This window comes from Balaenoptera ricei, chromosome 16 (assembly GCF_028023285.1).
Source record: "Balaenoptera ricei isolate mBalRic1 chromosome 16, mBalRic1.hap2, whole genome shotgun sequence".
In the NCBI taxonomy this organism is placed as follows: Eukaryota; Metazoa; Chordata; class Mammalia; order Artiodactyla; family Balaenopteridae; genus Balaenoptera; species Balaenoptera ricei.
Genome location: NC_082654.1, coordinates 57,557,617 through 57,585,125, shown reverse-complemented (window position 1 = coordinate 57,585,125; position 27,509 = coordinate 57,557,617). Strand labels below are relative to the sequence as shown.

Sequence of the window (27,509 nt, the reverse complement as noted above, 5' to 3'; positions counted from 1 at the left end):
TTTTTCTTTAAGACACAAATAAATAAATAAATAAACAGCTGATCGGCACCCTCGGGTCTGAGTCAGAAACAGGAGGAAGTCTGGGCTCGAGTCTCAGAACACATAGAGATAAAGTCCCAAACAGACGCCAAAGCCTTCAGGGAGGAATCTCACCATGACCTTCAGGCAGTGGTCAAACCCTTTCAGAACAGAAGATGCAGGTAAGAGAAGGCCCCAATGAGGGAGGCACCACTTGGGAAAAGCGGAAACAAGGTAGCAGCGTCACCGTCACCTCCACCAGGTCCCCACCCTCGGGGCCCACACCGGCCGCTCCTCGACCTGGAGCACGTGCCGCCCCCCAATTCTGCCCGGCCACCTCCATCCTCAAGCAGGTCTCAGCTCAATGACACCTCCTCAGAAAGGCCTTCCCTGGCCACCCACCAAGGTAGCCCCTCAAGCACCCTGATCCCATCCCCCAGTTTCCTCCGTTGTGCCACTGGAAATTATCTCACCCATTTATTGACGGATTGTTGATTATGTGACCCCTACCCCACCCCTGCTCCCACCCCCCCAGCCCTTTTCCTTACTGTTCTCCCAGGGCTTCAAACAGTGCCTGGCATATGGGGGTGCTCGAGAAAGCAGAATGATCCCTCACTGTGTACCTCTGGAAGATACTGGGGTACAGAGAGCCCCTCTCACAGAGCCCCAGCCTAGTGCCTCCCCAAAAATAAATAGAGAGCCCATCTGTGGAGCCTGTCTTCCTCTCTCTGTCTCTCTGTCTCTCTCTAGCACAGAATCTCTTTCTTCCCCAGCCCACCAGCAGCACAGTCCGTTTCACAATGGGTAAGATGGGAACGAAGAATCCTGAGGTCAGGCACAGCAGATTCCAGTCAAAAACAGCTTGCTGGCTAAGTGAAAGGAGGCAGACACAAAAGGCCACATATTATGTGACTCCATTTATATGAAAAGTCCAGGTTAGGCCCATCCACAGAGATAGAAAGTAGATTAGCCAGAGGCTGGGAGGAGGGGCAATGGGGAGTGACGGCCTAATGGGTACAGGGCTTCCTTTTGGAGTGATGAAACTGGAATTAGATGATGGTGATGGTTGCACAACTTTGCAAATACACTAAGAACTACTGAAATTGTGCACGTTAGAAGGCTGAATTTTATCTCGGTTAAAAAAAGAAAAGAAAAATGCCATGAAGCGGTCAGAATTGCAGGCTCAACTCCTGGCTCAAGCCACGAGCTGTGTGAACTCAGGCAAATTACTTGCCTCACTGTACCTCAGTTTCCCTATCTGTAAACGGGAGTAGTAACTGTGCCCACCTCGAGAGAGTGCTGTGAAGATTAAATTCGACCCTGATGTGTAGGGGACTTTGGTTGACTGCTTTCCAAATGTCCATCTTCCCCCATTCCTTGCAGACCCTATTTTCCATTCAGGGATCTTTAATGTTCTGAAGATTCTGACCATACCCCCTGGCCTCAGCCTATCTAATTAGAGTGACCCTCAGGACCTGCGCAAGGTATGCTGGAATAAAGGTGCTTTATTTCCTGCCATGCACGAACATAACAACACGTACCCTCCGGAGCTGTGGCAGCCATATTGGAACCCAGAGGCAAAGCAGCCTCAAGATGAGGCCACCTTTAAGGAAAGTAGATTGGAGAGACAGAAAGAAACTGGGTCCTTGGAGACATCATTGAACCTCTGGATCAAGCCTCACATGAAGTCACCCACCGTTTTAATTATATGAGCCAATGAAGTCCTTTAAATGTTTAAGCCAATTAAAGTCATCATTTCTGCTACTTGCAATCAAAAGCATCATAACTGATTCAGCTACATAAACTCCTTCTTCATTCTGGGCCTGGTACATAGCAATTTCTCAAAAGTGTGAGCTCTTGCGATTTTTTTTTCTAAATTTGTCCTATGTTCCTCACCAGGGTCAATGTTCACCCAGATGTCTAGGGCTGAATACTATTGGCTTGTAACTAGATATCGGCTTATCACCTTATAATCCAATTCCATGTCCCTGTGATGGCAAACCACAGACAACTTCACCAAAGACACTAAAATCAGTGCACACAACAAGCACTCATGGGGTGATTTACTGTGTGCTCAGACAGGACCAGGAGAGCAGGGGGAGGAATATGAGAGAAGAACAAGGCATGTGATCATAACCCAGCAGAGGAGATCAAGGTCTGCAAAACAGTCAAGCATATAGTTGCCTCCTTACATGATTTAAGTGATTCTACATTGAAAGCTAAAAGGGTTCAAGGAAGAAAGAGATGGGAGTCCTGGTGGCTTTCTGGTTTCTCCTGGTTGGTTCCCTCTGGTCCCACTCATGGGCCAGATCCAAACACACTCCTTCTGAGAACGTATGGAGGAAACAGCACATCAGGCTCAGTACCAGGTCTCGATCACACAAACCCCAAAGACAACGTACACATTCCATGTATGTGGCCAGACACCAGCACATCCTTAGACGTGTGCACAAAGCTGACTAAACTATTCAAGGAGTCCAGTCAATTTCTCTTCCCCTAATTTCTTTTCTTCTCCCCTTTTCCTCCCAATGCAGGAAGAATGTGATGCGTGAAACAATTATTCTTCAGAACCCAGGGGCAGGTGGGGAGCCTCAAATCCAGAGAAAGCAAAATGTAAATGATACAGAAAGAGATCAAGATCCATGAATATTCATCTTCCTTTCCCTTATGATGGAAACCAGATTTGTGGAGGATCATCGAGCTCCATTTCCTCTGAATTCCTCAGAGGAATTCACGGTCGGCATCTCATCATTCTGCCTGAACACATAACGCAATGCGGGGTTCTTGCCTCCAAGAACTGGAGGTTACACAGGTACATACATACCTGAAAATTCACTCACCTCAATACTTAAGATCTGTGCATGCCCTGTGTGAATTTAGACCTCAATTTTAAAAACGAAAGTCGAAAGACTGGCAGATTCCTTCTCATCCTTCAAGGCATGTTTCAAATGTGACATTCTAAGAAGGAGTTTTCCTCTCTCACCACTGAGAATGAGTCCCTACCTCCTCGCCTTGCCCCGCACACATCCCTGACACAGCTCCCGGTCCCAAACGAAACAATGGAAGTGAAGATTCCTCTAGAGGCTGTTTGATCCCAGGAAGACAAAGCTGGGGCTGATTCATTTCTGGATCCCCTGCACCAGGCAGAGGCATACAATAACTGTTTATTGTGGGAATAAACTACAAACGGTCTGGAACTCTTTCCCACACAATAGGGCTGGAAGTTCTCAAGGTCTCTCTTCCACCTCCTGGGACGTCTGTGTGACCCTGGAGTGATGACTTAACCTCTCTGAGTCTAAGCTCCTGAACAGCACCTGCCCTTCAGTGTTGCTGTGAAAATTTTACCAGCTAAGCTGCAAGGCTGCCAGCTGGGAAGACGACATATTTTAAGCTCTCAAGAAATGCCAACTCCCCTGCCCCAACCTTCCCCCAGTCACAGTACAGGGTTTAAAACTTCCCAGGAGCCCAATAAACCCTGGTTGACCGGAACTGAGTGGGGCCCCACCCAGGGTGCTCTGTGCCTCTCTTCAATACACACTGTGCCTCCTTAAAGAACTCAAAACCAATCAGGCCCAAAACAATGCTTTTGTCTAAAATCAGACCCGGGACTTCCCTGGTGGCGCAGTGGTTAAGAATCCGCCTGCCAATGCAGGGGACACGGGTTTGAGCCCTGGTCCGGGAAGATCCCACATGCTGCGGAGCAACTAAGCCCGTGCACCACAACTACTGAGCCCGTGCTCTAGAGCCCACGAGCCACAACTACTGAGCCCACGTGCCACAACTACTGAAGCCCGCGTGCCACAACTACTGAAGCCCACGTGCCTAGAGCCCGTGCTCCGCAACAAGAGAAGCCACCGCATTGAGAAGCCCGCGCACCGCAACAAAGTATAGCCCCCGCTCACCACAACTAGAGAAAGCCCGCGCACAGCTACAAAGACCCAACGCAGCCAAATAATTTTTTAAAAAAACTCTTACAATCAGACCCAATGGGGGTAACAGTAAATCAGGAAGCCCATGGAGGCATTTGGGCCGAGTTTGGGTTCCAAGGGACCTTCCTTAGGGGAGGTGGCTCAGGCTGCAGGCTGGCTTGGCTCACGCAGCATAAGTGCACACCTAGGGGTTAATCAGCATAAACAGATGCCTTGATTCTCCTCTGCGTGGTCATCCCCACCCCTGCAAAACAAAAATGATAATCGCTCTGTCCTCTGACAGGATGTTTGCATTCGAGCTAAAATTGCCTTCTCCGTCCCATTTGCGGTAATTCTGTTCAGCACAGCGTGATGAGGAACTCGGCTCCCCTCACCAGAGCTGGTGGCTGGCCTGACAGAGGCCCTTTCACGCGGGGAATGAAACAAGGAGGTGGTGGAGCAGGGGCAGAAAAGAACGAATTTGTCATTTTAGCAAACACAGGCAGAGGCTGTCTGTGCAAGGGAAGCTGCTGTCTGACACACACACAGAGCACACAAAATACCCTTTCTTCTGGGGAAGCCGGGCGTGAGACACTTCAGGACCCCGGGCCAAGCGACGGGCAAGTGGGGTGGGGAGAGGCTACCTTGGAAGGCTCACCCCAGGCGCCCACCCCCTGCCACCACCCGGGCCTGGACAAACGCCTGTCTCCTCTTGGTGGAGGTGTCCTGAAAGGTTCAACCTCAGCTTCAAGAGGGAATTAAATACCCTCAGTGCTCACGAAGCCACAGACAAGAAAGAGACTCAGTGCCCAAAATATAAAGGTAACCAGTGTGTACTATTGGTCAACTCATTAGGAGTTTGCTGAATGCCCATTTGTTCATTCATTCGCCAATTTCCACCAAGGGCCCGCCTTGTGTCAGGCTGCGTGCTTGCTTCTGGGGATACGGAGGTAAATGAAGCCCACAGGCCAGCGTGTGCCAAATCCCAAAGGATCCAGAGTTAGGACCTTAAAATCTAGCCAGAGGGCTGGGCAAGTGAAGCAGTGTGGCATTCTCTGGGGCTGGTCTCCATCCCCCACCTAACACAGTGCTTTGTATAAGGTGACTCATGGTGGCTTGAATACATTTGCTTCTGTTAAGTGACATCATTACACCTGGATCCATAATCAACGTGGCCACTATCTATTGACTAGTTCTCATGTGCTAGGTAGAACTTCCTCTGTGGTCTTCATCTTACAAGCAAAGGAAGCTGAGGCTTGGGGAAAGCAGACAACTTGCCCGAGACCACACAGCCCATCAGTGGGGAAGGCAAGAGCTGAGCCCAGGTTCTGGCGCCCAAATCCCACACCCTTCCCACCTCACTGCAGAGGCAGAAGAAAGATCACCCATTTCTGTCCCCCGCTCAGCCTCAAATCAACTGTGGGCTCCCCCAAGGAAGCACCACCATGAGTGATGTCCGGGGGATCCTCTTCAGAGCCCGCCCCAGTGTAGGACAAGTTGCCAAAAAACAAACTACTTGCTTAACTGAGTGACTGTGGCAGAATACTCTTGAGATAAGAGGGCATGGGAGGGGAAAGAAAGATGATCCGGAAGTCTTCCTGGAGGAGCTCGGTGTACAGAAAGATGTTTCTGGTGCCTCAGAACACATAATCCCCAATGGAGGAAAAAGTCTGAGGACAAATACTAGAGGTCAGGTAAACCTTAAATCAGGCACCTGGCCTGCCTCAGTGCAGCAGTAACACGTGTTCCTCAATGGGGGAAACTCAAATAACAAGTAACCCCGGCAGGAAGGCTGAGGCTGGAAAAGGGCCTTCTTCTTGGCCCTTAGAGCCCCAAAGGTTCCCTGGTCCATTCACAGCTCACTGGGCCCCTATGGGCATTCACAGGATGGAAAGGTTGCCCAGGAGAGAAGACAGATGAGCCCACCAGACTCAAAAGCCTCTTCGCAGACCCTCAGCCTTCTGGTAGAAACACCTTCCGGGCCCTCCAACACTTTCCATCCCTTTTATCCCTCTGCTATTATCTCCATCCGCTGAGGTTGAGGAAAGAGGTGGTGCAGGGCAGAACACGTAGAGGCAAAATCAAAATCCTTACAAAAACACCGGGCACCCTCGGAATTGCCTCATCCAACCCTCATTTGGTACTCACTGCTGGCCCCTGGCTACCATGCTCCCTCAAATGGTCTCTTCCTCCTCATCTCAGTGGCATCTTCATCCATGGCTACGGATCGCGGAGAGGGGTCAAAATAACATTCCATCTTATCATAATAGGAGCCATCTATTAAGCACCTAAGAGGCACTAAGTGCCCGAGGTGATCATCTCATTTAACCTGCACAAAAAACCCTACGTGGCAGGTATTTTCAATACTCACATTTTACTGATGAAGAGAGTGAGCTTGCCAAGGTTAATTGTCCACAGCTACCAAGCTAGTAGTGCAAGGTGGAGCTGGGATTCAAGCCCACCTTTGTCCAACTCCAAGGCTAGGCTATAAAGTTCACAAGCCTGAACTTAAAGAGGCCAAAGTTAACATTCAAAACGAGTGCTGCCCCTCTGCAGTGGGGAGGGGGGAGGGGCAATGACACATTTGCTCCAATGCTGCCAAACCTCAAAGCATTTCCAGAACTTTTCTTTGGAAATCACCTACAGAGGTAATTTACACACCACCCAGAACTTTCAGATTCTTATGTGCAATCATAATTACACATTTGAGAGACCGGAAATACCTTACCCACACTAGCTTCCTCTCTTGTTCATTATACTTGCCTGCAAACTCCCTTGGACAGTTTTCTAAAATCAAATTGACTTTCAAATGCTGAGAGATGTCACCCCAGCAACATTCAAAAGAACGCAACGATGCTATCACCAACCTGTTCCCAAGGAGAGACCTTCATTTTCCAAGTAAGGATGAAACCATTTGTTTGTTCAGTCCTACATTTATTCAAGAAGAATTTTGTGATGCTGGATACTGCTGTGGGTTGCTAATGAAACGGAGATAAACATAAAAAGGTCCCTGTCATCTTGGAGCCCTCAACATGCGGACAATACTTCAGGCAACTTTTGCATAGGACCTCCAATCCCAAGCACCACAGATGCAAAGATGGACAGCATAGAGTCCCAGACTTCAGGAAGGCTACATCCCAGCAGGGGGACAGACATGCCAGCCATCCCTCTGGAAAACAGAGTGACCACCTAGGAGGTGACTGTCACGGTCCATGTTAGGGAGAGTCAGTCTCCCAAAGGCGACCAAAGTGAAATAACAATAATAACTAACACTTATCTAGCACTTGTGAAGTACCAGATGCTACTCTAAGTAATTAACACACACTGTCCTCCCAACAACCCCATGAAGTGATTACTAATACTAGTCCCACTTTCCAGGTGAGTAAACTGAGGCTCTGAGAGTTTAGGCAATTCATAAAAGGTCTAAAAGTCAGCAACTAGCGAACTATGATTTAAGCCCACAAAGTCTGGCTCCAGAGGGCATGCTCTTGCTAACTACATCGAGCTAACTGGAATGAGAGATGCTGTCCATTTGGACACGTACATTCCGGTCCATTGGGTTTTTTTGTGTTTTTTTTTAACATCTTCATTGGAGTTTAATTGCTTTACAATGGTGTGTTACTTTCTGCTTTATAACAAAGTCAATCAGTTATACATATACATATATCCCCATATCTCTTCTCTCTTGGGTCTCCCTCCCTCCCACCCTCCCTATCCCACCCCTCTAGGTGGTCACAAAGCACCGAGCTGATCTCCCTGTGCTATGCGGCTGCTTCCCACTAGCTATCTATTTTACATTTGGTAGTGTATATATGTCCATGCCACTCTCTCACTTTGTCCCAGCTTACCCTTCCCCCTCCCCATATCCTCAAGTCTATTCTCTAGTAGGTCTGCATCTTTATTCCCGTCTTGCCCTTAGGTTCTTCATGACCTTTTTTTTTTTTTAAGATTCCACATATATGTGTTAGCATACGGTATTTGTTTTTCTCTTTCTGACTTACGTCACTCTGTATGACAGACTCTAGGTCCATCCACCTCACTACAAATAACTCAATTTCATTTCTTTTTATGGCTGAGTAATATTCCATTGTATATATGTGCCACATCTTTATCCATTCATCTCTCAATGGACACAGGTTGCTTCCATGTCCTGGCTATTGTAAATAGAGCTGCAATGAACATTGTGGTACATGACTCTTTTTGAATTATGGTTTTCTCAGGGTATATGCCCAGTAGTGGGATTGCTGGGTCGTATGGTAGTTCTATTTTTAGTTCTTTAAGGAACCTCCATACTGTTCTCCATAGTGGCTGTATCAATTTACATTCCCACCAACAGTGCAAGAGGGTTCCCTCCACTGGGTTTTAAAAGAGCTGCCACGTCACTCACGTTATTACTCACATTCGATATCCCCTGTTGTCTCAGCAGTGAACTCCTGAACTCACTCTGCTAAAACATGACATCTGAACTGGATGGAATGGGCTAAAGGGAAGTGACATGTCCAAGGGTGAAGCACTTCACCACGGTGGGTGAAGCACTTCACCACGGTGGGTGAAGGCAAGGGACCTGGGAACCAGCCTCTGCCGTTCATCCCCCTTCTGCTTTTGATGTTCCAGGCAAAGAGCCCCTCAAGGTAAGACTCAAAGCGGGAGACAGCTGAGGGGAGGACAATCCTTTCACATCACAGGGAGGATGTCAATTCACACCACCCCTTACCCTGGTGGAGAACAAGGGCCAATGCCACCTGGTGACAGCCAAGACGCCTTTCTCTTTGTTCTCCTTGGGATGTGGAGGGAGGAGGCATTTAAGCCCCTTGGTCCCTTTGTTTCTGAAGGTGTTTAGGAAGCAGAATAGCTTACAAGCTGAAGGCAGGGACAAGAATGGGGAGAGTTGAGGGAACCCCAGAGCAGCTAGGAAGTGGCTAAGAGTTAACACTCTGAAGCCAGAAAATTCTGAGTTTGAATGGAGTCCTGCCACTTACTAAGTGACATCCCTTGGACACATGCTATACCCACTGCAAGCCACAGCGTTTGCTCAGCTATAAAATGAGGATAATGGAAATAATATCTACGACACAGGCTTTTTGAGAGGATTACATGAGATAAAGCATGTAGAGTGCTCAAGAGCGTTGTGTGATGCCTTATAGCACCCCATGTTAATATTCGGTATTCTATCCTGAATATTCCATTTTAACACTGAATATTAATATTCAGTATTAACATCCAGAGTTACTACTGGGCCATGGTCATCTGGTCATCGTTCATTATGGCAGAGCCAGCTACGGACAGCAAAAGCCCTCACCCAGTGGCACTCTGGAGCCCCTTCTGCCGTCTGGGTGTTCTCTAAATCCATTTCCTACTCCTCCTGGGCGCACTACATTCCCCAGGATGCCTTGTAGTTAAGGTACCATGTGAGAGTTCTGACCACTGGACTGTGTGGGCAGAAGTGATGTGAATGACTTCCAGGACTACTTTCACAGAACCATACCTCATGATCCTTACTTGTCATTCCGCATCTGTCAGATGGATGCGGGGGATTCAGCAGAGACCTTCAGGGCCCCCTAGAAATGGCAGGTCCACAGGTATAAGGAGCCAACCCTGAATGACTGCTTGGAGCAAGTCCCTACCCCATCCTCCCAAACCTCCACATACTCTATCAATGGTACTTTCTAAGAGCAATACACAAACTTCTGTATTAAGTCCTTGACAGGTTGGGGTTGCTTATTACAGCAGCTGGCCTAGCCTAATACACATAATTAATCAAGCCTCAAAGTAGACTCATAGGCCCCTCTTAGCTCACTGCTTCCATGACTACTGCATGCACCAGAGAAGAATCTAGATACCATAATATGGTCCAAGAGAGCAATTAGCATCTGTGACTGGTTAGGTGTGGAAAGCACGAGGAAGAGCCAGCAGCAACTCAAGAGAAGCAATGGAAGGACCACTAGTCTAGAAGAAACGGGACAGCCCAGCAGTGGTGTCACCTGTGCTCATGGTGGGCTCCAGGCCCTTCATGAGAACAAAGGAGGAGAGTGGAAAGAGCATGGTCTTTGAGGCCAAGCAGACCAGAATCCGTACCTGCCCATGATTTACAGAAGAAAGTAAACCTCTGTGAGCTTCAGCCTCCACATCAACGTGGATAACATACCTGACTCCATGTTCTGTGCCATCATGCTGATATCTTGAAATCAGCCACGGTGAGAGTATTTACACCATGGGAACTGACGAATGCTACAAATTGGGGCTTCCCTCCTAGAGATTAAACACTTACCAGCACATCACTGGATAAACAGGAGTCAGCTAAGTGGTACAGGAGACAGAGGATAAGGAAAGAGAATTCCAGCTCGAGTGGACGGCATGTGTGAAGGCCCAGAGGTATAGAAACAAAACGTTTAATGAAGTGAAGAAAGTCCTATATGGCTGGGTGCAGGGAGCTTGGGAAGAAAGTCTAAGAGGAACCCAGAGAGAGGGCAAGAGCCAGATCTTGTGGAAGGACCACCCTTTAATAGTAGTTATTTGTTCTAATCATCTACTGCTGCATAACACATCACCTCAAAATGCAGTGGCTTAAAACAATCATTTTAGTTTGTTAATGCTTTTTAGGAATTCAGGGAGGGATGCGCTGGCTGGCTCAGCTCTGATTCATGTCAGCTGGGGTTGGACAATTCACTTTCAAGATGGACTCTTCCCACCACGTCCGGTGCCTTGGTGCTCCTTAGAGAGTGTCCCTCTCCCCCCACAAGGCAGCACATCCTCCAGGCCTCTCCAAGTGACCTGGACTTCTCACAACATGGTGCTCTCAGGGGAGTCAGACTTCTTTATATGGCGGCTGGCTTCTCCTAAGCCAGTGTTCCAAGAGGCCAAGAGGGAAGCTGCAAGGGTTCTTCTGACCTAGTCTTGGAAGTTGCAGGATCACTGCCGCCACATTCTACTGATTACGAGCAAGTCACGGAGCCAGCCCTGATTCAAAAGGCAGCACTACCCAAGAGCACGAATAGCAGGGCTCATGGGTCACTGGGGGCCTTCTCTGAAGACAAGAGAAGGCCACACTGTTACTGATCAGCCAACACCCACTGCCCACTCCCCAGGACTACCTGGAGGAGGCACCGGAGCTCAAAAAAGGAAAACCACCAGCTCTGTCCACAGAGAGCATTTGATGGACAATGCTCACACCTATGGAGAGGACAAGGTGGGCGTATCAGAGGAAAGGGTGAGCCCTGACTCAGGTGAGCAGAGAGGGCTTCCCGGGAAGCTAACCTTCGCAGCACATGAGCCAGCCTTGAAGGACGTGGGAGGCAGAGTGCAGAGTTGGGAGGGAAGGAGCGGGCCACCCGTGAGGTCGTTACCAGCCTTCTACCACATCTGGACCAGCCGCGGAACAGGCTAGACCATCTCCACATTTCCCAGTCCAGGCATGTCGCCCAGGCCTGGGCACCCTGCAACCATGGTCGGGCAGCTCCAGAGCAGAAGAAGCTCCCGCCCGTGCCAGCCCATCACCAGGCCCGTGAGTCTGTCCAACGCACCAGGGTTCGGGAAGGAGCGGTGAACTGTGGACCTGGTTACTCCGCCTCAGCCTCCTCACCCAGAACCAGCAGCAGCGACGGGCAGAAAGGCCAGCTGTGCAACCACCCCTGCAGCAGCCTGCCAGCCTCCGAGACCCAGCCCGGCCACTAGGCCTGGTAGCTGGACTGCTGCAGCCTAGCAGGCCGGCCCGGGCTCCCACTACCATTCTCTGGGCAGGCACAGGATGCTCTGCTGACAAACACCTGGGGACAGCAGGGGCCGTGGGAAGGAGCTAAAAATAGCACGGCTAGCAACAGAGGAATTCTCCAAATCCTCGGGGTCTTGTTATTCTTTGTCCACGGACCTTAGGAACACTCACGGGCTGGCACCTGAGCTTTCACCCTTCTCAAAGGCTCAGGCTAAGAACAAGCATAGGGGTCAGGGAGGCCTCCTATGTCACAGTGCTCAGAAGTCATGGAAACAGCCTGTCCTGGGGGCTGGGCCTAGGGATGGGCAGGCTGGGTCCACTTTCACACACCCCCCACCCGCATTGGGCTCTCTCTGGCCACCCCACTCGGACCAGTTCTCAGTGTTCTCCAACTTTCCTGAATCTCAGGTTCTTGATGTTTCTCTTACTTGTTTGGCCGTTAAGAATTACGGGCCTCGCACTGTATTTTTAATTTCTTGTGTGAGTGTATTATACCCCCCCAACCAGATGTCTAGAAAAGTCACATGTGTGGACATGCGAGCTGCACACTGCACAATTCCAGGGGCATCATTCATGGCTGTGATGTGAATGGTGCCCCTGGAATCATGCAATGTGGCTACTGGTGTTGCCAAGGAGGGAATGATCTCTTACACAACCCTGTGTGCGTGGACAAAGGACAGCCACGCAAATAAAGATTCGTGGACCGACCCATTCGTCTCTGCTACCAAATAGTCTGTGCAGGCGGTTTGGCAGGCACAAGGCCGCAATGCCCAATGGTCTAGAAAGAAATCCATAATGTGATACAATAATGTATTTTCAGGCCGTGGAGGTGGAGAGGGGCAAAGAATCGATCTTTCTAAGGGAAAGATTCATAACCACTGAATAAGCTACCACTACCTCCTTCTCAGTGTGCAGATTAAATTCTCTGTCCCACCGACATTCAAAATGCACTTTATTTATAGCAGACCAGGGAATTCAGAGATATTTATTTGCTTTTCATAGAATTTCCATTCTTTTAATAACACAGTTTTGGAGCTTGAGATATGAGCAAATAGCATGTGGGAATAATAAGGCATCATTCCACATTAGGATGCTTGGTTCAGAGTTTACTGATAAGCCTTTGCTGGCGGGTGTAAAACTATTTCACTACTCTGCGCTCTTCTGTGTATGAGTGTCCCCATAACCCCACAAACACCTCTCAAGGTTTTTAAAATACGCTTGAATTCTGCATCCTACTCTCCTAATATCTTCCATATATGTGTTAACATTAAAACTATGTTGGGCTTCCCTGGTGGCGCAGTCGTTGAAAATCTGCCTGCCAATGGAGGGGACACGGGTTCGGGCCCTGGTCTGGGAAGATCCCACATGCCGCGGAGCAACTAGGCCCGTGAGCCACAACTACTGAGCCTGCACGTCTGGAGCCTGTGCTCCGCAACAAGAGAGGCCGCGATAGTGAGAGGCCCGTGCACCACGATGAAGAGTGGCCCCCACTTGCCGCACCTAGAGAAAGCCCTCGCACAGAAACGAAGACCCAACACAGCCATAGATAAATAAATAATTAATTTTTTTTAAAAAAACTATGTTTTTATCCAAAACTTCTAGGAAGGCTGATACTCAGAAAAATACCCCAATATGTGTTCTGTGCCTCCACCTACCCCCCCACCCCAGCACAGGGATATAGTATATGTGCCCTGGTTCATAAAATGCAATCATGTATTATTTGATGTGAATCTCATAGCAGCCCTACAGTTGTGCAGTGAGCAACCTGCACAACTGCACACAGCACACCTGCCTACCAGGTAGAGAAAAGGTGAATTAACCTACTTTCCAGCAACGGAAACCAAGGCATAGAGAAAGTAAAAGGACTAGATAACCTTTAAGGTTTGTTTCTATCTGGATAGTATAGAACTCTCTGAACCTGTCCAAGGGATCTCACATCTCACCTAAGGATGGATGCCTGAGTCTCCACACAATGACTCCTCTCCTCAGTCCTATGTCTTCAGTTTCCTTCACTCCGTGGCAGGGATGAGCTGAGCACAGCCCACCTACCACTACAGGAGGTATGACGTATGATTGTAGGTGAACAGTGCAGTGGTTAGACACATGAGCTCCACTGCCCACGTGCCTGGATTTACACATGGCTCTGCCCTCACTAGTGTGTGACCCTAGGCAAGTCACTCAACTTCTCCACACCTCTGTCCTGTAAAGGGAGGATGATGATACCACCTATTTCACTGGGTTGTTGTGAGGATTATATAATATAAAGAGCTTAGGAACTACAAGACACACAGTAAACACTCAAAGTTTGTTATCCAAAAAAAAAAAAGTATTATGTATGCCTCAGTCTTCTAATCTGTAAACTGGGAATCATAAAGGTGTTCACGCCACAGGACTGTGTTGAGGTTTAAACACCATAATAAACATAAGGAGTTTTAAAAGAGTGCTTCATGCATAGTAACTACTTTCAAGAGTTTATTAATTTTTTTCCCTAAAAAGCCAGTTACTCCAGTTCACACATAGAAAGACTTAGCAAAACAAAAGTGCCAGTAAGTGTGGAGATCAAGGCAATGTCTGAAGAGGGAGAGAAAAGGCCAAGAGAGAATGTTTGAGAATCAGGTGCTGTTTTCTAAAACAGGTGGTAGGGACTTCCCTGGTGGTCCAGTGGCTAAGACTCTGTGCTCCCAATGCAGGGGCCCAGGTTCTATCCCTGGTCAGGGAACTAGATTCCGCATGCTGCAACTAAAGATCCCGCACGCAGCAAAGAAGATACTGCATCTTAGCCGCATCTAAGACCCAGCGCAGCCAAATAAATAAATACTTTTTAAAAATAAAATAAAACAGGTGGTAGACAGGCTGTACTAGCAATTACAGCTCTCTTTTTTATATAAATTTATTTATTTTACTTATTTTTGACTGCGTTGGGTCTTCGCTGCTGCACGCGGGCTTTCTCTAGTTGCGGCGAGTGGGGGCTACTCTTCGTTGCGGCGCGTGGGCTTCTCATTGCAGTGGCTTCTCTTGTTGTGGAACACGGGCTCTAGGGCGCGTGGGCTTCAGTAGTTGTGGTGCGTGGACTCAGTACTTGTGGTCTGTGGGCTCTAGAGCGTGGGCTTAGTTGCTCCGCAGCATGTGGGATCTTCCCGGACCAGGGCTCGAACCTGTGTCCCCTGCATTGACAGGCGGATTCTTAACCACTGCACCACCAGGGAAGCCCTACTGGTCTCTGTTTTAAGCGAATTCTTTCAGAGGTCAGGAAGCAAAGAGAAGCAGGGATGAAAAGTCACTGGTGGGGCAGGGAGGAAAGAACGGAAGCGCTCACTTGCTGGCTTCTCTTTTCACCATTAAAATTGCCGTCAAGCCTTGCCTAGCATTTAAACAGCATCATCCCTGGAGATAGCTGTTTCAGTTTCATTACAGTCTGTGTTCATAGAGTACAAATAGAAATCTTCGTGATTTTATTAGTTTCCATGCAACTCAGGAGAGATTTGCATGATGACATTTCAGCTCCTGACTTAAAGAAGGGACCAATTAAGAACAGAGTGCTTGCATTGCCTGTCGCTGGAAAATGAAAAGCTTCCCAGAGTTTTCAAAAATCTCTGTCCTATCTGGTTCATGGCCATAAATCAACTGTTCGGTCCTGCAGATACAAAAACTACGTTCTTAAATTTTTAGTTCATTTTGTAAGGAATACTTGCAGGATGTCTGCACCCTCCAATAAGAGTTAAACTACAATACAGAAAATCTAAGGAAGTATTTTTTGTCTGGGCCTCGTCAAGTCCGACCATCATCACCAATTTGCTCAGTAACACCCAAAAACTACCTGGCACTCTGTGGATCTGTGAAGTGTTAATGTAATGTAGCTGTGACAAGTTGAAATTTAATATATGGCCCCAGTAGCATAATCTGATTAATGTTATATAACCTAAGAGACTATTCAGCAGGTCTGATGTGCTAGCTGCTTACGACTTGCGGGAGAGATAGGTATTTCAGAAGTTACTGACCCCATCAGATACCCTCTCCTTTGCCACAGAAACTGTGGTCATCTTATTGCTGATTTTGGCAGCTGGAGTGCTTCGTGGAACAGGGCTGTGATGAACGTTCTCGCTCTGGGGTTGCCTTTTGGGGCGAGTTAAGGAAAAACACAAAAGTAAGTGGATTTGCATGACCTCCTCTTTAATCAGATGTTTCTTTTTATTCCCAACCTCAACAAAGCCAACCTATCATAGTGTACTGTTTATAGTCTAGTCTATAATCCAAGACCTTTTCAACCTTTCCCCCACACCAGAAATTAAAATTAAAACCTCAATAGTGGTGCGGCCATGTCATTAGAAGTAATAGCACAGGGACTTCCCTGGTGGCGCAGTGGTTAAGAATCCGCCTGCCAATGCAGGGGACACGGGTTCGAGCCCTGGTCCGGGAAGATCCCACATGCTGCGGAGCAACTAAGCCCGTGCGCCACAACTACTGAGCCTACTCTCTAGAGCCTGTGAGCCACAACTACGGAGCTCACGTACCACAACTACTGAGGCCCGCGTGCCTAGAGCCCACGCTCCATAACGAGAAGCTACCGCAATGAGAAGCCCGCACACCGCAACGAAGAGTAGCCCCCGCTCACTGCAACTACAGAAAGCCCGCGCACAGCAACGAAGACCAAACGCAGCCAAATAAATAAATAAATAAATAAATGTATTAAAAAAAAAAAAAGTAGTAGCACAGTCACAGAAAACTATTTGAGTTGTTTTTTTTTTAATGACAAGTTTGACTGTATCTCCAATGGGGTCCATGTCCCCAGACTGTAATTCTTAAATATGCCACCTCATTGAAGTCAATATGGAAGTTCTGGGGACATGTCAATCAAATTTCACTCTTGGGATTCACAGAGGCACCAGAACTACTCCCTGGGCCCACTGCCTTGAGTAAGTTAGTCTTGGGTTCTTTATCAGGTAAAAATGATAGCTTTGAAATCTGACTGAAGAAATGGCTGTATATTGAAATCACTGAATCAGAGAGCATGTTACATATGAGAAAACTGGAGCCCAGAGACAATCACTTGCCTAAGATACCGTAACTACTCATATGTCAAAATCAAAAATCCAGTGGTCCTTTAACTTCACACACCATCAAACCAGACTTGATGGGCAGAAACACTGTTCAGTCTGTTCTTCTTCTCTCACTGTGGGTACCATCTAAATCAAACAAGGCCAGCTGGGGGGCACTTCTCCTGGGACTGCCATTTACCAATCCTCAGAGGAAAGAAATCAGCTGCCCCACCAACAAACACAAGCACCATGGTGAAGAATGTGTCTGAAGATAATGATAGTCATCTCCAGGAAGTGGGTTTTAGAGGGATTTTTTTTCCTTTTTTAAAAAATTTTAATTGTGGTAAAATAGACATACCATAAAACTTACCATCTTAACCATTTTAAGTGTACAGTTCAGTAGTATTAAGTGTATTCATATTATTGTGCAGAACCTTCTCGTCTTGGAAAACTGAAATTCTATATCCATTAAACAACAACCCCCCGTCTCCCCCAGCCCCTGGTAACCACCATTCTACTTCTGTGTCTGTGCAACTAGGTGCCTCATATAAGTATTGTAGGATCACACAGTATTTGTCCTTTTGTGACTGGTTTATTTCACCTAGCAAAATGTCCTCGAGGTGCATCCGTGTTGTAGCACACATCGGAATTTCCTTCCTTTTTCCAAATGAATAATATTCCACTGCAGGTAAATACCACATTTGTTTATCCATTTATCCATCGATGGACATTTGGGTTGCTTCCACCTTTTGGCTATTACGAATAATGCTGCTATGAACAGGGATGTGCAAGTATCTTCTTTTGGATATGTACCCAGCCGTGGAATTGCTGGGTCATATGGTAGTTCTATTTTCAATTTTTTTGAGAAACCACCATACTGTTTCCCACAGTAGCTGCATCATGGTGCATTCCCACACACAGTGCACCAGGGTTCCAATTCCTCCACATCCTCATCAACACTTGCTGTTTTCTGGGTTTTGATGTAGTAGCCATCCTGGTGGGTGTGAGGTGTCCTTTTTTTCTTTAAACACCTCTCTGTCTTGCCTACATTTTCTACAGTGAATATATATACACTTAGGATTAAGGACAAAAGTGTAAAACGCAAATTGAAAAAGAAATCTTACGGGGAAAATAGGGTTGCACATGAACGTAAGAAATGGATTTCTTTTTTAAGACAGGCGAATTATTGACTTCTCTTATGGGTTCAGCTGGAGACACCATTCCTATACTCTTCAAGAGTCTTACCACCTGCTCAGCTGTGGCTGCCACAATCTATGAGGGAAACGGCCGTAAGTTATGGGTAGCTAAAGCAATTCCTCTAAGCACTAGGAGGAAAGTGCTCCCAGATGCACAAAGAAGAAAAACAATGTATTAAGCGGTGGCCAGCTAATGTTGGTCGTGAAAATCCCCAGCCCTCAGATAAACCCTCTCATCTTCCAGATCTTTCCTCCGAGCCTTAAGGGCCCTTGTCTCAGTTCTCCATTCGCTAATCATTGTGCATCTACTTTTTCCCCTTCCAGAGCCACAAAAAGTCTACTTTCCAAAGTCACGTAAAGGGAAAACAAACTCATGCAGCAATTTCTCCCAAAGAGAAGAATTCTGCTCCTGCATAAACAGGTATACGAAGAGGAAGAGCCCCCAGAAACCTTATAACCCCTGGTGTCTGGGCCACAGGGCCACACAGGCCCCACGCTAGCAGTTCATTAGAGGGAACTCACTTGAAAAGCTAAACTCTTCCAAAAGGGAAAGCACTCTTTCCACTGGTCTTTATATAATGCTGCACACCTTAAGCATGAGGTCACTTGTCATGATTTATTCATTAAGACAAAGGGGAAGGGACTAAAAACAAAATCCATCCAATTATGTATTTATCCAACCTCCAGCTCCCAGACGAGAAATTCTACTTTTCTTTGTGTGAACATCTCCCTCTCCCCGCTGCCCTCCCTCACCCTCCCCTCTTGTATTTTCTCTTTCTTTTCTGGTTTCTTTCTGCTCAGCAAAATAGGAGAAATGGCAGCAGTAGTGTATAGAAGCCCAGAGGAGAAGAGATAAGATGAGCAGTTGAAGAGGAATAATCTTCAACTCTCGGAGCAGCTGTATTTAAATGATCCAAAAAGAAGCTCAAGATCACTGTCTGTTTTCTCTCCTTTGGGAAGAGCCAACACCTAGAAAGCAGAGTCCAATGCGGGCTTCTTAACAAAGGATCTACACTCTACATCTGGATCCCTGGTATTGCCCCCAAATCACATCTGCTCTCAGCCAAGCCCAGCACTAAACTCTGAAAGAAGCTGAACTTTGGAATCACTGGGCACATTCCAGTGACAAAGAGGCGACCCAATGGCTCAGGGATGGCCAAATCCTCACCCACAGCTTCGGACAAGACCTGACACATTGCACAGGACAAACGACCAGAACCAACAGCCAGGATGGGCTGCTGTGTAAACCCTGGGGAAGAGGGCACGGGGAAACCTCACCGCCTCTGGAGAAGAAGGACATCGGGCAGTCACGAGAGAGAAAAAGAAGGTGGTTTGCACGGTAGCAACAAAAGTTAAGGGCATTCTACATCTCAAGAACATTGCTGACACTTAAACCCCACCCAGCTCTGGGCCTTCTTGGGCCGGATTTAGAATTTGAAATCTATCACCTACCAAGACATGTTCTGTGTGTCCTAGAAACAGCCGAGAAGCAAAGAGGGGCTAGTGCAAGGAGAAAGACCTTTCCATTCATGCTTAGGTGGGTTTGTGCCCCATGGAATGGTGGCCTCAGAAGACCATGAACAGCCCTGTCCCTTCTGGAGATGGGGCCGAGGGCTTCCAGCACTGGCGCTGGGGAGGAGGTAGGACCCCGACCCCAAAGCACCTTTCTGCCCCTATGACGTCACAATTCCACGTGCTTCTCATCTCGCGAGATCAAGCCTCTATTTGTTGTCCGCTAACCTGCAAACTTCAGTCCCTCTGCTCCTGGACTTGGCAGGAATCACCAGGAAAGAAAGGAAATCAAGGAAAGGATGAAGAACAGAAGGAAGGAACACAGGCGTTCCTGTTAATTACCTTCGAAATACCCAGCGTCAACTGGATCTGGCCCCCGGGAAAACCTGGTAGGGAGGCCAATGAAACAGCATAAAGAATACCAAGTAAATGAGATGTTTTAAATAATTTCGCTTTTGGCCATGTAAAGAAGCATTAGTCATACAGGTAATGAGATCTTATGGGGAGATGATTCGGAGGCTCGGCTTGACAACGTGAAGTATATCCCTTCCGGACCTGGAGTGCCAATTACATTTCCAAATTGGCAATTAGACATAATGCCCCAAATAATGCCAAAAACAAAGCAAATTCCATCTTCGAGCAGCCATTCTTTTGAAGCTATCCTTCTGCCCCCCCGCCTGACTCATCCACCTCATGAACAAGTGCTCATCGTGAACAAATTCTTGTTACCCACCGGTCAGGGGAGACTGGTGTGGTATGAATAATTAAAATCCAGAAATGACTCAAGCCCATCCCCTTCACCCAGAGTTTCTCCATAGCTTCTAACAAATTACCCAAAAGAGCAGCAAAATGTATTTGCACCTACAACATTCCCACGCAGCCTCCCACAGACCACTGTGAAAGGGCCCTCCCAACATATATCTGTGCTTGTATTTGTATGACTCAGTTACTGCCCTCAGGGGGTTTGAGGCAACTTGGAGACCAGACATGTGCATACCCCATGAGAAGATAACTGAATTTTTCCGTCCCTTCCATCAAACAAACTGGGTCTTATTTTTATCCCTAGCACCTAGCTTGGTTCCTGGAACAGAGGATGCACTCCCTATGTAATAAAAGCCAAAACAACAACACTAATAACCACAAGATTTATTGGGGACCTACTGTGTGCCAGGCATCATGCTAAGGCCTTCATTTAAGCTGACGATGCTCATGATAAATGTTTATTCCAGGTTCTCCCCTTTGACGATGGAACAACCCAAAAAGCACATCTCCAGGAAAAAGCCCCTGACAGTATGAGCTGTGAAAACCCTGACAGTATGTTGAGAAAAGGAGCTACTTCCAGTTTCATCTGCTGGAATTCTCGAGAAGTACCACTGGAGGGTGGCACAGCACAGTGCCGCACGTCTCTTCCCAGTCCGTGATCAGTTCTTGAGCCCAATCCTTTCACACTGCACCCTCCGTTTGGAAAAGCCCACCGAGGTCCCTATGGAAAATCAGGCTGGCAGTTTTACTGCCTGCTGACTTCAAACAGTCCGGAGGGAGCGGCCAACAGCTGGCTTCCCGGAGCATCGCCACAGTGCAGCCCTGGCTCCACCACGAGCCTCTAATTCTGCAAGAAGGTGGTTTGGCTGAGTTGCCATCCGGGACTGCGGAAAGTCCCCTTGCGGCGTGACCCATTGGCGCGAGGGAGAGCCCACAGGCTGATGGGCGACGTACAGACCACACCCCCATAGATCTGCAGGATGCTGCTCTGGTCACCACAACCCAAACCCAAACCAACAGCGCTGTGGGTTCCTAGGGAGCAGACACCCGCGCAATCAGCTTCAGCAGGGAGCACCCAGACTGAACTGCAGCAGCGCGGAGAGGCCTGAGCCGAGTTTTCTCCACCTGGCTGTCCTGGCACAGGGAACCTTCCTCTTCTCATCCCTCCCAACTGCTGAAGAGCTGAGAATTTCCATATTTAAAAATAGCCCTGTCTTCAGAGAGGGACGGCCTGTAGACCGAGGCAGGGACCAGATCCTTGCTTCTCAAAGCACGGTCGCTCAGCATCGGCATCACCTGTGTCTTGTCAGAAATGCAGAGTCTCAGGCCCCACCCTGGACCTTCTGAATCAGAATCTGCATTTTAATGGCTCTCCAGGTGATTCGTGTGCATGTAAAGGTGCGAGAGGCCCCAGGAGTAGACGGACTAGATGCTCTCTGGCCATGGGAGGGAGAGATGTAATACCCCAACTGAACATCCCTTGAGCCTTCTCCCCGGAGTGCTGGGACACCCCTGCCTCTCAGGCTGGAGCCCCCGAGCTTCCTTCTCCATGTGCCCAGGGCCAGGGTTCCACCCACTCAGAAGCATCTCAAAAAAGGGCACTCTCTTGATCTGCTCCCTGCTGTGCACAGAAAGGCTGTGTGATTTCAGAGGTCCTGCGGGACGCTGACCTTGCCTGACCCCCCAGCAGGTCTCATGGAGACCAGTGCTCCCCGCAGGGCTCCAGGAGCTGCGGCGTCACGGCACCAACACAGCCCTTCTCACCGGAACCACAGAGGCGTCCTTGCAGGGGCTCCACAGCTCTGAAGTCGCAGGAAGGTGGAGCTGGCTGCTGTGATTCGCAGGCTAGCACGGCCACGGTCACGGTGAGCTGGGACACCGCTGCTGCCCACATTGGGAAGGAGGCCCTGGCATTGGAGTCTAATGCCAACCTGACTGCCTCAGCACCAGGCTCCTCTTGCCCTGGTCAGAAAGAGATACCCAAAGCAAGCACTCTCTGTACCAGGCACACAGTGAATGTCCCCATCCAGGGAAGAAGATAATGGTGAGCCTTGCCCTTGGAATCCTTTCTCCCCCAGGCCAAACACAAGGGCAGCTCTTGCTTTCCTCCTGATGCATGTCTGGACAAGGCCCCTGGGCACCCGGAAACAGGGCCAGCGCATAGCTTGCGGTCACCAGTGTCCTCCTAGGAAATGCTATAAAGTGGGGTCCCTGAGAGTACCTACCCCAAAGGGCTGAGCTCTACTAGGACCCCCGTTTACAGATGAGGAGACTGAGGCACAAAGCGGTGAAGCCCTTGCCCAAGGTCCCAGGCTGACCTTTGGGTGCTACACGGCGAGCGTGACATCTAGGCCCTGCTGCTCAAAGTGAGCACGGCCAAGAGCAGTTTAACCAATTCCTCTCCCTTGGGGCTTCTCCCAGCGCATGAACTGCAAGGGCAAGTGCTCCACAGAACCCACTTGGGGAAATACTACTCTGGAGGCCGTCAGGGTAAAGCTGGTCTGAGTAGAGAGCACCCTGGCGGGGAAACTGTTACATCGTCCGGGGAACAGGTCTGTGGGCTCTGGACTGGGGAGAACAGGGGTGGAATTCATCCTTTCTCAAGGGACATTAGACAGCCACACCTGCCCACCGAACCTTCCACTTCTGCTAGGTCTGCAGCTCCTGCAGCCCCACGATGACAATGCTCACCCACTGACTTGCCCGCCATCAGAGCACTAGCCATCCTGCCAAGCCCTCGGCCATGGAGCCTTCCCAGGCTGCCCTTCCCCGACCTGCCAGCCTTGCAACAGCCAAGAGCTAGGAGCCCAAATCTCAATCTGACCCTAACTGGTTGTTTGACCCAAGGACAACTGACTCCAGGGTCTAGAGGTCCCTTTTGGTCCAAAAGTTCTATTTGTCGTAGTCTGTGCCCTTCCAGGGCCAGAAGTTCAAGGAATCAAGGAGAAAATTTAAAACCTGCCACTTTGTGGAGCTATGATAGCTCCCATTTACAGGCCTGCTAAGTGCCAGGCATTTCCTGGGTGCTGTATACCCAACATTGTCACTCCTTATAAGAATACTACAGGGGTGGGATAGGGAGGGTGGGAGGGAGGGAGACGCAAGAGAGAAGAGATATGGGGACATATGTATATGTATAACTGATTCACTTTGTTATAAAGCAGAAACTAACACACCATTGTAAAGCAATTATACTCCAATAAAGATGTTAAAAAAAAAAAAAGAATTCTACAAAGTAAGCATCATTACGCTCTTCTTACATGTGAAGAAACCATGCTTAACAGGGCTGCCAGCCACAGATGCCCAGCTAACAACTGTGGAATCCATGATTTGCACTTGGGTCTGTCTCACTGCAGCATCTCTACAAAAGTGTGCATTTCCACAGGGAGAGCCAGGAACAAGAAGCAAAAGTTCTCAGGACAAGGGAAGGTCACCTGGAACTCCCCTGTGCCTGGGACCTGAGCACTTCTCCAAGGCCCCCCTAAGTGATCCGAAGGAGCATCTGAAGGTCGTCCGATGCAGACTATCTCCAGGATGAGATGAGGCACCAGGGCCAATCTGGAATCAAGAATTCTGAGGCACTGAAGTTCCAGCCCTGATTGGATGATGTGTCAGGCCAGACCCTGGGTAATTACCAAGCCGTAATGGGATCTGATGTTTATATTAGTCACGAGTCTAACAGAGAAAACGTGTTGTTTTCTCAGACACAGCCATGGAGACAAACCTCCGTAATTCATTATATGCAGACCAACCTTAATCAAGCCCAAACTTCTACAGGGAGGACAGCTCCAGCTGAGACCAGGATGAGTCTATGACCCCCAGTAAACCACAGCTCCATAGGAAGCTGGCCTCAGTTTCCCCAGGCATTTAAAGAAAAGCAGACTGTGGGCTGGAGGAAGAGCAGAAGATGGGAATAAAGACACAGAAGCACTCCGAGGCTGGAGAGTTACAGAACATGTTCTGAGCTAGAAACTTTACCCACAGATCACCGACTCCTTCTACTGTCTTCCACTGAGTCCCAGAGCAGCAAGGGACATGAGCACTCACAGAATTCAATCCCACATTTTACACACCAGGAAAGAGACCAGAGAGGTTAAACTACTTCTTCAAGGTCACAACCTTATTCAGGCTGCCAGAGCTGCTCCTTGTTCACCACAGTCTACGACTGGCTTAGACCTTGAAATGTCACGGCCAAGTAAAGAGAGGGCTCTGATGAAACCCAACAGAGAAAGAAACAATGATGTGAAAAAGTACAGCAAAGAATACAGTACTGGAATGACTGTGCCCAAATTCTCAACTGGGGGAAAATGAGATTCTCTTTCTTCTTTATTTCCTAAAGAAATCCACATAACTATTCTTTTCAGAATAGTAAAGTCATTCACGATATGAGATTCGGAGGCCAGAGGAACTAAGGATGAGATGCCTCATGATGTACATCCAGTTTCAGGTTCCTTTGATCAAAAAGGATGGTGCAGTCCCAGAGGCCAAATGCTTGTGATTCTGGAGCTCCTGCTGAAACTTATACCCCTAGAATTTCAGATGCTAAAAAGACCAGCCTTCCTCTGGACCCTAGCTCCGGGTCAAACCATCTTGGGGCTGAACCAGGATCAGGGTGAACATATCTGAGGCCTGGTAGAATACTAAGGAAAAGCAGCCTTAGTTTGCTTGAGAAACCCAACGCTAAAATAATTATTCCAAACTGAAGCCAAATGAATTCTTCTGAACAGCGTCTTGATGACTACCAAATACTTGGAAAGCAAAAAGAATGAAGGACAAAAAAAAAAAAAAAAGAATGATTGCAGTAAAAATACAGACCTCAAGAGTAGAAAGAAAAGCTTGGGCTTCCCTGGTGGCGCAGTGGTTGAGAATCCGCCTGCTAATGCAGGGGACACGGGTTCGAGCCCTGGTCTGGGAAGATCCCACATGCCACGGAGCAGCTGGGCCCGTGAGCCACAACTACTGAGCCTGCGCGTCTGGAGCCTGTGCCCCGCGACGGGAGGGGCCGCGATAGTGAAAGGCCCGCGCACCGCGATGAAGAGCGGTCCCCGCACCGCGATGAAGAGTGGCCCCCACTTGCCTCAACTAGAGAAAGCCCTTGCATGAACCGAAGACCCAACACAGCCAAAAATAAAATAAAATAAATAAATAAAGTAGGAAAAAAAAAAAAAAAAAGTGCTCCAATAAATATCCTTGAGTATATATATATATATATATTTAAAAAAAAAAAAAAAAAAAAAGAAAAGCTTATAAAAGGCCTAAGTAACTACTACTGGGCAAAATGAGATGGCTACACACACTGTTTAACTGAGCAAATCAAGGGGCAAGTATTACGAGATTCTGGGCATGTTTTAAAGGGGACTCTAATGGTACCAAAAGTGACATGATCTCATTCTCTACTGGCCTCACATCTTCCCAACCAACCGCAAGCATCTCTTGTCCCAGATGATTCTTTGTAGAAAGTTCCAGTTTAGTCAACTCGGCATGTCTTGGAGCTACAAAATATAGCCTAATATATAGGCATTGTTTTTTTTCTAATGATCATTGCCAAAAATGTATTTTCTTGAGAAAACCTACAGAGGTTATGCTTGGTCATCATTTAAGAAAGAGACTCTTTATGTGAACGATCCAATCAGCATTTCATCAGAAGCACTGCAATAGCACTGATGTACCCCCTAGAGTAAAAAGACTTTAGAAGCTGTGTTTAAAACCCCAGGATCACAAAAGCACTGAAACTTATTTTGACTCACTGAAAAAAAAGTTTTCATTATGATCAAGCCTACCCAGTTCCTGAAGGATAAGGAGGTCGTTAAAAAGTTCCCCAAAATCACTCAGTCTAGAAAACGTTTGAGATGCATGCAACTACAAGTTCTCTTTCCTCTAAGGGTAGCACGGAATCTCAGTAAAGGAAAAACACTCGCAGACTAAAGACTGGTGGGGAGGCAGAGGAGAGGGAATGCGTGACTAAGAAGACTATATGAATAAGCACTGGTCAGGAGGGCTAGGCAAGGGGCTGGGTCTAGGGGGTCTCAGGGTTAGGATTTTGCTTAACCTAATGGCTTCTCTGGAATGTGGGTGGTTTTCCACCTTGACAAGTAAGGAGAAACTGCTAAGGCCAAGAAGGTAACTCCAGAGGAAACTGACTGACTAACATCTGGAGGTCTCCGGAGAAGTAGGAGGAGGAGGAAGCGAATGATGGCTTTTATTTTTCTCCCTTATTTCCAACACACCAGTATTTTCCAAAACACAAATGTGCTACCACAAAACACAGCTGAGCTCCAGCACCCAACACAATGTATAATTAATGATCAGGAGAAAGAGAGAAAGCTTCCCTTCACCCTTGTGTGTCACCCATAGCCCCCATCTTACCTCCTCCCTCCCCGTAGCAATTAAGGAGGCTGCTACAAGTTGCTGTGCCCCGTGGAAGTTTGAGGTGTCCTCGGATTAACTTTATTAGAAAAGGTGTGAGCATTCCCACCGAGATGTGCCACGGCCTTGCACTGTTCCCTATCCCCCTCTGAGCTCCCCTCCCTCTGAAAATGCTGGCGCTGGTTAGTCCCCTAGGTTAAAAATCAGTCAAACAGAAAACAGCTTGGTCACTCTTTTTTCCAGTCCTTTCTTTTTTATCCTGCAGTTTTCTATGAAAAACTGCCCGCCACCTCACACCTTCAGCCAGTGGGGTGAGGGGCAGGGGGTGGAAGAAGACATCTCTAGGGCCACGACGGCGACAGACCAGGCAGTCAGCCTAGCAACCAAACATAAGGTGTAGTGAGCCTCGGTGCTGGTGGGCGTCTCTGCGCCAGGAATAGCTTAAGCCGACATCCAGCCACCTCAAAAGCGTCGGGGACAAGGCTCGCGTGAAAACCTCGGCCTCGGCGGGCTCTCGGGCGGACCTCCCGCTCTAGCTCCACGCTGCCGGGGGCACTTCCGGGGACCTGAAGGCGGTGGCAGGGGGGTGAGAATACAGATGCCGAAGAACTTGCGGTGGGGGTGGGAATCTGTTCCAAGAGTCGGAGAAGGAGGGGACATCAGTTTTGCGACCTCGCCACATTCCTAAAGTGGCAGCATCCGCGGGTTGCCTCCAAAACTGGCATGCATCTCCCCAACTTTCTCTCGCCCCTCCAGGTCCCCCGCCCGTCCTCTGGTCATGTTCCTCCCCTGGGATTCCCTAGTCCAAAAGATGTCCTCCCTTTCCCAAAGGATTTTCCTGCCCTTCTGATTTTACGAACTCATCTCCCCAACAGGTTTCTAAAGTGCGGGCTGACGTGCTCCCCCTCGCCCACCACAAGGAGCCGAGCCCGGGCAGGTGAGCCCCGCGGAACGCGCACCGAGCGGCCCCTAGCTTGCTCGGTGCCCGCCGGGTCGGCTCTCC

At 48.4% G+C, this 27,509-nt stretch overlaps 1 protein-coding gene across 16 annotated transcripts in view; it reads right to left on the bottom strand.

Moving 5' to 3' along the window:
* KCNMA1 (potassium calcium-activated channel subfamily M alpha 1) overlaps window positions 1-27,509 on the bottom strand; it is a 786,057-nt gene that overhangs the window by 729,402 nt on the left and 29,146 nt on the right. The window contains exon 2 of one of the 16 annotated variants that reach the window (XM_059899176.1): window positions 26,685-27,135. The exons of the other annotated variants lie outside the window; for them this stretch is intronic. Coding sequence (XP_059755159.1) covers window positions 26,878-27,135 — 258 coding nt within the window. The 3' untranslated portion in view covers window positions 26,685-26,877. Of the gene's footprint in view, window positions 1-26,684; window positions 27,136-27,509 lie in introns of those variants that run through there. 16 annotated transcript variants of the gene reach the window in all.